Here is a 14,684-nt window from a genome sequence, read left to right as displayed (position 1 = left end):
TTTTAAATATACCCCTTAAAGAACTGCCTAAACTAGTCCCTATTTACGGTTATAATGGATAGATAAGACTACCTATTATAACTATCTTGCGGATCTACCTCCGCGTTAACGGATAAAGGTGGTATAATGTCCCCTTCCTTATTACGGACCTTAGAAGCTATAATATAATCTTAAGGAGAAAATGGCTAGCCTATTTAGGCTTATAGCTTAATGTATAAAATAGGCAGCTTATCTAGCCTAAAACTATGCCCCTAACGCCTTCCTTTATAAAAGAGATTAGTATTATAATAGAAAACCTTATATGGCCGTAGATAAACACCGTTTACTAGGCTAATGCGACGCGTAGGGACTAGGCTTTTAAGAAGGATATACAGCTTAATCCGTAACGGATCTGTATACTACGCCGCCCCTAAACTGCCTATGTTATACTACCCGCACTAAAAACTTAGGAAGTTAGTAGTGGCCTAGCTAAGCCCCTAATAGAGAACTTAGGCCCTACGTAGCTATAAAGAAAGGCTAGGGATATTGGATAATATACTAAACTAATAGACCGGAAGGATAACTTGTGGAAAATAGAATGTAAGCTAAGGAAGATTATAAACCCTATACCGTAAAATATAGCCTGATAAATATCTGTAAAGAAACCTATAGACCTCCTACTAGTTAATATCTGCTATATTGGCGCTATAGGATTTTACTAAAACCTAGTTTAGCTTAATACTATTGCCTTTATAACTAGCTTATACGAAATTAATTAAATAATTAAAGAGAAAGAAGCTTTAGCCTAAGAGAAAGGCGAGCTTATAGATAAGGAGCTAGTAGAATAGAAACTGCCCTGTTAATACTAGAAATTTAAAGACATCTTCTCTAAAGTAGTGTCTGATATACTCCCGCCTTACCGACTATATAACTATAAGATTAAAATTAAGCCGGATAAGGTGGTTACCCTTAGCTATAGCCCCCTCTAATAGTAATCTACTGCCGAATTATAGGCTATAAAGTAGTATCTTATTAATAACCTGGATAAGGGCTTTATTAAGCCTAGTTAAGCCCCTTTTAACTTACCTATTCTTTTTACTAAAAAGCTAAATAGAGGACTTTGTTTCTATATCGACTACTATAAGCTTAATAATTTAACCCTTAAAGACCGCTACCTACTACCTTTATTTAATGAGACTTTAGCCTAAATAAGTAGAGCTAAAATCTTTACGAAGCTTAATATCCGCTAGGCTTTTTACCGAATTAAAATAGACCCTAAATTAGAAAACCTTATTACGTTTTAAACCTATTACGGAATGTATAAATATAAAGTACTGCCTTTTAGACTGACTAATGGACTGGCTATATACTAACGATATATAAATAATATACTATTTGACTACCTTGACGACTTCTGTACAGCATACCTAGATAATATTATAATCTACTTTAAAAATAAACTAAAATATAAAGAGTATGTCTGTAAAGTCCTATAATGGCTTTAGGAAGCTAGCCTCTAAGCCAATATTAAGAAGTTAGAATTTAGTGTTAAGTATATAAAATACCTAGGGTTTATTATTAGTATAAACGGGATTAAGGTAGACCTAGAAAAGACGGCTATAATTAACTAATAGGTACCCCTAAGGACTGTAAAGGGGGTGTAGTTATTTTTAGAGTTCTGTAACTTCTACTAACGCTTTATTAAGAACTATAGCAGGATTACCCGGCTATTAAGTCTACTTACCTATAAGGACCAGCCCTTTTACTTTAATACTATATATAGGTAGGCCTTTAATAAGCTTAAGAAACGACTAGTCTCTGCTTTTTTACTCGCCCACTTTAACCTAGAATGGCCCTTAATGCTAAAAACTGATGCCTTAGATAGTATTATAGCTAGTGTTTACTCCTAAAAGTAAATAGACGAAGAATAGCACCCTGTTGCTTACTATTTGAAGATAATAGTAGATGCTAAGCTGAACTACCTGATTTATGATAAAGAAATACTGGCTATTATCTTTAGCTTTTAGTACTGGCGAGCCTAACTAGAAGGTACCCCTAAGTTTATCTAGGTAGTTTCCGATTATAAAGCCTTAGAATATTTTATAATAATAAAGGCCCTTATGGCCCGATAGGCGCGCTAGGCGGATACCCTATCTTAGTTTAACTTCCTAATTATATATAGGCCTGGCGCCACTAACCGTGCGGACGCTTTTATAAGGCGCAAATAGGATATAAATGACTAGATAGCTGTAAAGATCTTATTACGGACCTAAGCGCTACTATAACTAGAGCACCTTAACTCCTAAATACGGGTAGAACTAAATATAGACTTTTTAGATGCTAAGATATACCCTATTAACTCTATAGAACTAAACCTTATTAATAAACTGCTATAGGTAAACTATACGGCCCCTTCTCTATAGGAGTACCATAAAAAGGCAAGGAACGTTTCTAGCCTATGGTCCCTTAAAAGTAGACTGCTTAAGTACCGCGAATAGCTAGTAGTAGCAGAGGAACAGAACTTATAGACTTGGCTTATTGCCGAAGTATATACCTAGGTCTCTACGGCCTACCCTAGAAAAAATAAGACCTATAGGATTATTAGCGACCGCTACTACTGGCCCGGAATAATTATAAATATTGACCGCTATATACGGAACTATAATAACTGCTATAGGTCTATAATTCTACGAGATAAGACCCTAGGACTATTAAAACCCCTTTTAATACCCGACCGCCCCTAGTAATATATCTCTATAGACTTTTATAAGCTACCTCTAGACCGTAACGGATATAATATAGTTATAATCCTGGTTAACTGCTTTAGTAAACGCCCGTTTTTAATTCCCTGTTATAAGAATATTAATATTAAAGAGGCGGCCTAACTGTATATTTACTACGTCTACTGAATTTACGGACTACTAGATATTATTATATCCAACCACGGGCTATAGTTTATATTAGCTTTTTAGAATAAGTTTACCTAGATCCTAGGCATTAAGCTAAAGCTTTTTACGGTATATTACCCCCAGATAGACGGTTAAACAAAGATTATAAATTAATACTTAGACTAGAGACTTTGGCTTTTTATTAACTACTTTTAGGATAACTAGGCCGAACTACTGCCCTTAATAGACTACGCCTAAGCCACCCTACCCCACGACTCTACCGGATTTGCCCCTATTTAACTAGAAATGGGTTACCTACCCTATATAAGCTTTGACTAGGAAAGACTAAAAGGGCCCTAAACCGTACGCGAAAAACTATCTTATAAGGAAGCCTAGCAGTACGCTAAGCACTTAAAAGAAGCCTAGAAAGTAGCCTGTATAAACCTAGAAAAGGCCTAGAAATTAATAAAATAGTAGGCAAATAAGTATAGGCGCGAGCCTAACTTTACTATAGGCGATATAGTCTAGGTTATAATAAAGAANTANAANATANAACGGCCTAGCNGTAAGCTAGACTATAAGATNGNAGGACNGTATAAGATTCTTAATAAAGTAGGCAACTTGTATAAGGTTAAGCTCCTAGACTTAATTAAAGTTCACCCTATCTTTTTACTGGATAAGCTATAAAAAGCTGTAAATAACCTACTGCCTAGATAAAAGAATAAACCTCCCCTACTGATTTAAGTTAACAACGATAATAAATAGGAAATTAAAGAAATACTAGCCTATAAACTTATAAAGGGAACATTAAAGTATTATATTAGTAGTAGATTTAATTTACCGTCCGACCTGGTCCCCCTAATAGGTCCACGCAGACTAATTCCTATGGGAAAAGCTCATATTACACTAAGAAAACCTATTTTTAGGTGAACAAAAAACCTCCAAGGGAAACGTGAGAGGTAATACTTCTAGATAGCATCCGTACTACATCAACGGGAGAAGAAAAACACCATCAGGTTGCTGCTTTAAGACTCCCCTTGCGCGGGAGTGTCTAAAATGCCTGTCTTGCCCTTATCTGCCATTTAAACCATTTTTGCCACGTCTGTGTATTGCCTGTATAAAGTTATATGCCTATCCCTAGCTCCTTTTCTAAGTCTCCTGTAAATATCTCCTAATAATAATAACGCTTGCGCTCCGCCCGGGCCTGCATATTAAGGTCTCTTATCTATTCCTTTATTAAAAGGTTTCTATAACGGGGTGTATATGACTTAGTATCGCTTTTGCCCTGGGTCCCAACCCTAGGCCCTTATACCTATTTATAAAGTGTAGGAGGACGCTTTAGTATTTAATAGGGGTAACTAGTCCCTATAACTAGATACCTAAATTACTAGGTAATGTTAAAATGGGGGGCTTCTGCTACGCTCAGGGCGCGGATTGTTTGCGTATGTATGTGGTTGCTATACGGTGTATGTAGTATTTATAGGAGGGAGGGGGTACGCCAGAGGGATAATTGCTTGTTAATTTGAATAACCGAACGTGTATAATAAACGTAGTAGCTATATTTAAACTTTTGCTGGGGCTCACCCCCTAGTGAAAAATTTTCACACTACCACCACCACGTTGCTGCATAGGCGCTGCGCAGCCGTATATACGTCTCTGCGTTTGCTCTAATAGTCTATTAACACGATCTAAATGGAATATCAATAGTAGCTGCCAGGTTCCCGGGCTCCACCGCATGGAGGTATAGAGGCCGATTTTATTAAGCCCTAAAGTATTATATTAGTTAGAAAGGATATAACCTAAACCCTACTTAGTACCCTATATGGAACTTTATAGGTAGCCCCTATAAGCTTTAAGAGTTTTATAGCCGTTACCCTAATAAACCTAGACCGCTAAAGTACCTAGATAAGTAGATAGAATGTTAGTATAATAAAGATAATAAGCTACTAGAAGAATATAAGGACAAAAATGCCTTAGAAATTTCTTAGTTATATAAGGTCTTAAGATATTTAGGAACTTTAACTGGTGGTTAAAGTTATATAATTGGTTAGATTCTTTTACTAAGACTTTTAGTGGTAAAGCCTAAGGGTAGGCTTTTTTAGAGGGGGGGGTAATGTTATAGCACTGGCAGAATTTAGCAGAACTACGCATCAGCAAGTTGCTACAGATTGCCGTATATTGCGATTACGTACGCGAAGATCTTATAAAATATCGAACGGCGCTGCTCTTCTTCTCCTTTCCTTTCCCTAGCTTTAGATTCTCGTTTATAGACAATCCAATTATATAGGCTTGCGCGACCCTTTTGCCGTGCTTATATCTCGATTAACTGAGTCGCTAATAATAGGCAGTAATATTTTATTATAACTATATTACGGGTAGAAACTATAGCTTTAACGTAATACTTTAGCTTACTAAAGCCCACTTTAAGACTAATAAGAATCGTTAACTTTATATATCTAAATGGCAGGAGACTACATTTTAAGGAGTTATCGCTTTTAACCTAATAAAGACTTATTTAGAGTGCCTTTAACTACTCTTTAATAAACTTTAGAAAATCTAATATAGTTTTACTAAAACTTACTAAAATAAAAACAGTCTAAGGGATTAAGTTATCTTAGCCTGCCGTAGCGTTTCTAAGTGCTATTTAGCCCTATATAAACCTATAAATACGTTTAAAGGAGTATATATTAAGCTACGCTCTATTATAGGCACTATAATGTAAATATAAAAATTTTAATAGTTCTATACCGAAAACCCTACCTAACTAAGTATTCTTAACTAATATAATTATAACTAGACTAACCAAATATATAGTAGCCATAGTAGGGAATACGGTAAAGGGTATAATTAATATTAACTATAAGGCAATTATAGAGGTCCTCGTAGAGGCTCATTTTAAAGTAATCGTTAAAAAAGTGCTATATTTATAAGAAGCCAAATTACTAGTTAACTAGACACTCCCTTAATAAGTAAAAGGAGGTATATAATAAGTTCCGTTAGAGTATAAGAAATGTTAAAAATTATAAGGTTATTATAGCCTATTTCTAAAGCTTTCTAATTTAATATAAAGGTGTAAAAGACCTTAAGGGTAAGGTTAATAAGACTAAACAGCTCCTTATAGATATAGAAATTAAGAACTACTTACCTAACTAATACTTTACTAAGTATAGTAAGGTAAATGGTATATAAACCGTTGCTATTCTTAATAACTAATTTACGCTCTACTCTATTACAAAGTTAGATATCTTTAATAAGCTAAGGGAGAGTTTTATATTCTCCTTTAATAACAGATACTTAGTAAATGTCTTCTATAGTATTATACTAGACATTGGAGCTATAGGAGTATTTATAGTAAAAGAACCTTAAGTTTAAGCCCTTTAGTAGCTTAATAGCTCTGTTTAGATTAACTATTTAACGGCAGGCTAATACACGATTTGTTTTAGCAAGGGTACTATAACCTCTTTTAACACAATTAGGGTTTAAACCCCCTTAGGGTATATTACTTTTTATATTATTTCTATAAATACCCTATTTCTATTTTATATTAGAAATATAAATAAATTAGGTGTTAAGCTTAATAACCTTAAGAATATACTTATTTAAGGAGATAATTAGGTGCCTATTATACGTAAGTAGGGTTACCCCTAGTTACTCCTTTACTAACTAGAAAAGAGTGTTACTTAAAGCTACTTAACTAAGTTAAAGTTACGCCAACTATACCGTTATTTTAGCCACCTATTAGTTTATTAATTGCTTAGGGTTCTTTAATAAGTAGGTTATAAAGTTAAGATTAAGGCAATTAAATATCTTATAAAGTACTGCTATTACTACTAAATAAACTAAAAGTCCCCTAGCTAATTTAAGTTTACCCTTAAGAATAACTACAACTTTAACTTTTATATTATTATTAACATTATATATCTTAGCAGCAAGCTAGTGCTCTAAGTTATTAACTTCTTAACCTCTTTCTAAGCCACGCGTTTCTTAAAAGATATATTAGCTAGAAATATATAGAATACCCTTTAGTTATACTAGATTAATATCTATTTAGGACCCCTTAATTAAATTATTTATAATATAGAAAAGAACTTCTTATCTATAGAGTTCCGATAATAGATAAAGGTAATAGCAATTAAGGTTAAAGAAGTCCCCGTTAAGGTATATAATAGTATTAAAAAAGTAGAGCGATATTATACACTATTACGCCGCGTATATAAGATTATCTCTTTAGAACTAAAGGATACTAGTAAAAAACTTACCTTATAAATAGCTATTAAAGCTATTAATAATTCCGCTAGCCTAGATAGACTTATACCTATATTGCTAGTCTTTAGCGCCTACCCTTAAATAACTAATAATTCTCTACTATCTTTCTCTATTATATAATAAGCTGAGGCTATTTATAAAGCAATAAAGAAGGTATAATATCTCTACGCTATATACTAGGTTAATAACGCACTAGGAATAAGAAATGGCCTAAATACCTTAACTACGCTTAATCTACTACTCTAGTCTAAAGTACGCGTATAGTGTAAAAAGGGAGGATAGTTAGGCCTATACTAACTTATTATAATTAATAATTAAACTTATACTATTTAGATACCTTATAGACCTACTTAATTCCATTTAACTGTTATTAAGCCTTATTATAAAGATAATAATTCTAAGCCTTTACAGGATGCCCTAAAAGATGCCCTAAAGAAGAACTATAATTAACATGCTTTAGAAGGCGACTATAATCCTAATATAATTATAGTAGATGCGCTATAACTATAACGTAGTAAAGGTTACCTAAAGGGATTATAAAATTACTAATATCTTATTAATTTTAAAGAGCAATTTATTGCTGCTATTAAGAATAGAGTTAAGTTATTAATAGCCTTTATAATAGCTAAGGAGAAGGCTAACTTTAAGCTTATAAAACAGCTCTAAAAAAAGGTTATATTATAACTTTTAGAGCTCCTTTTAAGTATCCAATAAGTAAGAGATTAATAGTCTTATTATAAGAGGAGTCTTTAAATTTAAGAAGTATAACCCTACTAAGTTTAATAAAGTTCGCATCTTTAAGTTAAAAATGGTTAATAAGATTAAAGGTAAGGCTACTAATACCCCATTTAAGAAATTAAGGCTTATTATTTAAGGTTATAATAATAACGGTAAAGAGGTAATTCTTATATAATCTCCTATAATTTAATAAGCTAGTTAGCAAGTTATTGTTATACTAGCTCCCTCCTTAATAAAGAATAAAATAGCGGTCTATTTATAAGATATTATTTAGGCCTATACCTAATTAAAGACCTACCTTTAGTACTTAATATTAGCATACCTTTTAAAGCAAATTTACTACTAATATCCTAAAGATATAATTATGGTTATGCTTAAGCTATTATATAAAATCATAAAGGCGGGAACCTATTAGTAAGCTACCTATAGCAAGCACTATAAAGAGAAGCTTTTAATAACTACTTCTATATTTAATCCCTACTTCCTTATTATAACTATAGGAACTCTATTCGGAATTGTTAGTATATAAACTAATAATATAATTATTTTAGGAGATAACTAATTCTTAGCTCTTAAAGAGGACGAGTTAGTAAAGGTAAATCTTATAGCAAAGCTAAAGGAAAAGCTTAATTTAATAATGCTAATACTTTTTAATAAATATATTCTCTCCCTAAATAAGGATTCTATAGCTTTATACTAGATAGGTTAAGGTAAAAAGATTAATATTATTAACGTTAATTCTCTAAAGTAAGGATATATAGAGTAATATGCTTATAGAGTATATATTACTTCTATCTATTAATCTAAGGCTTTATTTAATCTCTTTATTACTGCCTAATACTAGGAACTAACTAAGGATAACATTCTTGCCCTATATAAATGTCTTTTCTAGTAAATAAACCATTTTAATTAGGAACTACTCTACGTGCCTATTAATCTTCCCACTACTAAGCTCTTCGTATTTATTAATAGATTGTTTATAAATAATAAAGATTTTAGCTCCTAGCTAGGATATAAGATTATTATTATAAATAAATCTACTAAAGAGAATAACTTTATAATCTATAGTAATTTTATCTATTAAAGCTTAATTAAGAGTAAGCGCGTTACTTAAAGCGTTCTAGCATTAGAGATATATAAAATAGTTAGTAGAGTTAATATAGCAATTATAATTAGAACTATCTTAAAGATAATTATAGATTGACTTAAACTTTCTGTTATCTCTATAATTATATATATAAACTTATATTCCCTCTATAAGTGTTTAATTAAGCTTAGTACTATAAAGGAGAAGCGCCTTATAATTAATATTATAGCACTTAGCAATTCTATAAGCGTTAAGAACTCTTTAAAATTTAATAAATTAATAGCTAAGATAACCCGGTAGATATAATAATAAAGGCGAACTTAAATAAGGCACTAGAGACGTTTGTTAATATAAATACTCTATATATATAAGTTAAAGGTTAAGTTAAAAGGGAGTAGTATAACATCCTATAGATCCTAACTTAAACTAGCTAATTAGGATTTTCCATCCCTAGGATGGAAAATCGCTATTAGCTCGCTTACCGCTAGCGCCTTAGCGGCCCTACTAACAAGATACCTACCCACAACTTATAAGTAAGAAAGCACCACGTATTAAAAGGCAAATTTTAGAATAGCGAGACTTATATTATAATGGCAATAGTAAGTAAGGAGGATTAATATTTATTCCGCTAATTAAGCGGTATATATATATAGATAGCAACTATAAAAGAAGAGTTACTAGTATTAGAAATAAAGGCAAATGGTTACTATATAAGGTATATTACCATTATATATAGCAACTTGCCGTTATATATCGCCGCGGCACTAGCGTGGCGAGGAGCCTTAAGCTCCTTACCCTCCCTTATTAAGATATACAGAATAACAATTATTATACTATCTACAAACTATAGCTATATAATATCACCTTATATAACCAATAAGCACTAATATATAATATAACTTCTAGAATCTTGTTGTTGGGGAAGACGCAGCCAGATTTGGAGGTTCCTCCCCCCCGTTTTAGGAGGCAGTTTCTCCTCATTTAGACCTATATCTGTCGCCGCTTTTGCAATATACTAAGCATGCCAAAGACGGTAGGGTCTCCCTTACTCACCTACTAAACCTAGAATCGCGCGTGTAACCCTACAACGCACCTCTTAAAGCTCCCCAAATATCCCTTAGCGGCTAACGTTATTTAAGAAGCTATAGACGTCCGCTGCCTACCTTTATCCTTATCCTCCGCTAAAAGCACTACCCTCACACGACGAAACCTCCCTTCTGCACTACACTCCTTTAACCCTTTTCCTACAGTAGCTACGTATGCATTTTCCTTTACTATTATATTGTTTACTTCTAATACTTAATTTCTAGGTTTCTACCTATGGGATTTTTTTGCCCTATCCCGCTCTTAAGAACGCCGATCTCCTATAGAGCCTTTTTTAGCGTTCCTATTAACAGCAGTCGCTCTTAAGCTAGCTTCTACGTGTAGGTAACTGGCAGCTATTAAAGCACTAAGACACTACGCGTTTAACCACTATACCCTCTTAAAGTAAGAAATGGCAAAATATAGATTTAGCCTCTAGCTTAGACTCTAAACTAGGCAAGCTGTCTTATTCTAAGCTAGCTTCGGACTTAGATTTAAGCTCTAACTTTAGAGCTAGGGAAAACGCCAATTTTAAGGGGGAATATTTACGGTAGAGGATTGCGTATTATAAGGACTAAGGAAGGGCAAAGTTAAAATGAAAGCCTTAGTCTACTTCTCTTATTAAGCGTAAGTTTCAGAATTAAGAAAAGTTCGTTTATATTTAAACTAAAATTCACCTTATAATACTAACGATTTATATTTAGGTTCTGCCTAAAAGTTAAATCTAACCTAACTAAGGCCCTTTATTAGTACGCGGCTAATATATTTAAAATATACCTTAAATAGCGCGTGAAGAATTCTTAAATTAAGAAGAAAAGTATAATCCAGGTATACTAGAGACGAATACTATATAAATTTATAAATGTGGCAGGCCATAGTATAAACAATGGCGTAGAACTTAATATATAAGATATAGGTAATCTTCAATTTTTTTAAAAAAAATCCTAGCTAATTTGTTACAGTAGATCCTAACCTACTTAACGCTAATATACAAGCTAGATACGTTAGAGAAAGAAAAGGATGCTATATATACAGGACTTATATATAATTATTAATGCCTATTAGACAATAAACGCGAAGCCTTACTATAGTCATTTTCGAGTATAAATAGGAGCAATCCTCCTCCTCTTTAGTGCTACGGCAATAAGACCCTAAGCTCTTATTAAAAGTTTAAGCGCAAAAGGCTCCAATAAAGCGCTTTTATATAAACATATTACAATCCTAAAAGTTCACGATACGAAAAACTTTAATTAAACTATAACTATTGCCCTCGTAAGTCTTGTGTATATTAAGAATTCTAAAGGTATAGGCAGATGGTATATAGCGACATTAATTAAAGACGGCGCGAATGGTGCTAATAGACCTATAGTAAGAGGTTTATTTTCCGTTTTAAAAGCATCCTAGCTTTTTATATCCTATCCTATCTTATAAGCCTTGCCATTATAAATAATGTATTTTAACGCCATTACACTTTACCGGAAGAGATTTTTAGACTTAAAATCCTAGCAAAAAAAGAGAGTCTTAAAGTGAAGTTTAAGAAGGAGATAGAGAAATAACCTATCTTTTAAGATATTAAGATAATGGCTAGTTATAGGGGAGTGTCGGACACTAAAGCATTCCCTTACCAAAAATGCCGCGATTACTACGTGTGGTTAGGCCGAGTAGCCAGATTTAAATAATCGCTTAAACTTTACTAGCTGCGACAAGCGTCTAAAAGGAAATTAAATAGTAAGTATCTAATTTAATATAAGTGCATATATTAACTAAGTTTTTTAAGCACCCTTACTTTAGAAGAGCGAAATCAGATAATAGGTTATTACGGCGATACTTACCAACGGTTTTATTTACCTAATTTAATTAAGTGCGATTTCTAGTTAATTTACTTTAGGACTCTATTATAAGACAACTTTATCTAACATGCCGTACAAATAGGGATCTTAAGGGACGAGCGGGCCCCTATAGGTCTAACTAACGAGCAGAAGCTTAAATTCTAGCTAGAACTTAATTAACACCCTAATATTCTATAGCTTTATAAGAAACAAGAGCAATATAAATAAAAGATCAGAAGCCGGGGATATTACTCTATTAATACCGTAAAGGGAATAAAACTATATAACCGTTACGACGAAGCCAGACGTAAACTTTATAGTATTATAAACGTCCTATACAAACAAAAAGAGGACTAGGTTATTCTCAATTTTCACAACGCTATTAACAATTACGATATTAAAAGATAGCTTAGTAGTAGCGTTAGGACGGAAATTCCCACCCGTTTAGCTATATAGTATAAATTTCGCGAACGTGCTACTATTGCCAAACTACTGTCTTAGCCGCTAAATAAGCTCGAAGAAGGACACGCTATAAAACTCCGTATAAAGTTTATCCGCAATCTCGTAAAGTATTATAATTAATAAGAGAGTTGGCAGAATGGGATTTTAAGTAAGGCTATTAGATTTTAACTTAGGTCTAAAGTAGACTAAAGTATAATAGGCGTAAAAAGAGGTGCAAGTAACGCCAATACTAGTACCTATTAATAGGCAAAGCGGCAGAAAGAATAGATTAGCTTAGACTCGCCTTTCTAAGAAAACTTAAATAAGACGCGAAACACAGTCCCGATTAAGGAAGAGGGTGTTAAGATAATATAGCTGTTATATCCTATAACGTTTACTAATCTTATTTATCTTATCTGCATCGGCAATAACTAACTCTTAATACTAAGGCAAACCCGACCATTTATAAAGAAGGATATACTATAGAAGTATCTTAATAATTACGTTACAGAAGGAGTGTTTAGGTAGGGGTTTCACTATAAGCATCCTTATTACTTAGAGTGGATTAAAGAACTCGAGCATTTTAAAAATCATATAGCCCTTATACATGGCGTATAGCATCCGATTAAAAAGCACCGCTAAGTAAGTCACCTTACCTATATAAGAATCCTATGCTAACCCTCTAGTACCTATAAAAAGGTATATAACTAGTAAATTTAGAACTATACGTTTTTTATATATAGGACCTTTTCCTAGTTATTACGCGCTTATCTTATTATTCTTTACCACTTTTATTTTATTTTAGTCTATTATTATTTAATCCTATTCTAGTATTTAGTAGAATAAATATAATGACTAGGATTTTATAATTTGTTTAGGGGGGCGAGGGGTAATAGGTAAGGTAAGGGTAAGGGTAAGGGTGAGGGTAAGGATAAGATAAAGGGTAAGGTAAGGGGAGGCTAATAGGAGATAGATAATATAGTTGCTATATAATATCTAACGGACCAACTATAAACAAGATATATATTTAAATTTCTTAGATTAACCCAAACAGAGAAAGAAAGAGAAGTATTATATAATAACTTCCTAGGCCGTCGAAAACGGACTCTGCACCTGTACGTGGTGACGGCTACGAACCTAGGTCTTCAAAGTTCAGACCCAGAGCCAACGCAGAGACGTCGCATAGCGTGCGGACAGGACCTAGTGGTGGTTATAGGCGTTAAGGGCGGTAGTGAAAATTTTTCGGATGGTGAGATCTTAAAAACCACTACTGTTGGCCCTCTATAATACGACGACTACCACTATTCTCCTATCTAGGGCACCTATACGATCCAACGTGGATATATAGCACTCAATAAACATCCCCAAACCTCGACTAAAAGCATTAACGACCTCACATTAATAAACGAACGCGCGCACGAACAAACAAACAAACGAGCAAATATACGGCCCCTCCTAACCCCCAGAGCGATCGCCCGCGGAGCATACGGTCACTCGCCGTCTTACTACCAAATACTACCTAGCAGCCTGGATTGCGACCCACGGTTTTCCCTATTGTCTTCTTTCAACGGAGTGGTAACCCTTAGGAAGGGCCTAGCTAGGGCCTAGGCATAAAAGATACCCAAATACAACATATCCCGCTCGCTTATTAGTATTACGGTAGTTAGAACGGATGAATCCCCCTTACGCCTTCGGTGGCTCTAGGGGGGAGAAGGCAAGGCGTATATGGCAACGCAATAGTTATAGGAGATAGCATACAGGGGGTGGTCAAGATATAGGAGACGACCGTACGGCAATCGATTAGCAAGGCCTAGCTAGGACGTAGTAAACCCTAGCTTTAAATAAGCTAGAAAAGGAAGCAGTGGTTCCTAAGAAGTTCGAACATCCAAGGAGGACAGGACGTAGCCGTAGGCCCGCAGGGCCGCCGCTACGGACGGACATAGCAAATCGGGGTTTTTCATCCTACTAAGGTGGCTCATAGGGTTTTTCCTCCCCCCCAGCAGCAAGGGTTTTTTCCCATCAATATTACTTTTCCCTTATGTACGGAGTAGTCTGCGTGGGGCTAGATAGCATCCATATCAGACATTAATCAAAGAAGAATTATTATTAATAACTTCCTACCTAAGCCGATCTCCTAAGCTATATATCTTTACTTATATATAATGCTCGCACCTTTTACAACAAAGTATATAAGGGTAATTAGGGTCGAATAGATAACTGCTATCCTTAATATAATATATAAACTTGGCTCTGCAACCAATATTATAATAGGTCTTAGTTGTGCAGAGGGTATTAAGACAGTTATTAATGTTTTCGCTTTTACGCTTAGCCGCGGCATACCTCGCCTCGGTAGATTAAAGTAGTGATTTTGTT

General features: G+C 33.9%; 1 protein-coding gene across 1 annotated transcript; it reads right to left on the bottom strand.

The window, feature by feature from the left end:
- Positions 1-13,627: 13,627 nt before the first annotated feature.
- K441DRAFT_671889 (uncharacterized protein) lies at positions 13,628-14,276 on the bottom strand. The gene is made up of 2 exons (XM_067650482.1): positions 14,195-14,276; positions 13,628-14,125 (listed from the first exon to the last, which is right to left on the bottom strand). Exons 1-2 carry the CDS (start codon positions 14,270-14,272, stop codon positions 14,012-14,014), a joined length of 192 nt encoding a protein of 63 aa, XP_067496247.1. The 5' UTR covers positions 14,273-14,276; the 3' UTR covers positions 13,628-14,011.
- Between the last annotated feature and the right edge of the window lie 408 nt (positions 14,277-14,684).

This window comes from Cenococcum geophilum, assembly GCF_001692895.1.
Source record: "Cenococcum geophilum 1.58 unplaced genomic scaffold K441scaffold_111, whole genome shotgun sequence".
Taxonomy (NCBI): Eukaryota; Fungi; Ascomycota; class Dothideomycetes; order Gloniales; family Gloniaceae; genus Cenococcum; species Cenococcum geophilum.
This window is presented reverse-complemented; position numbering and strand designations above follow the sequence as displayed.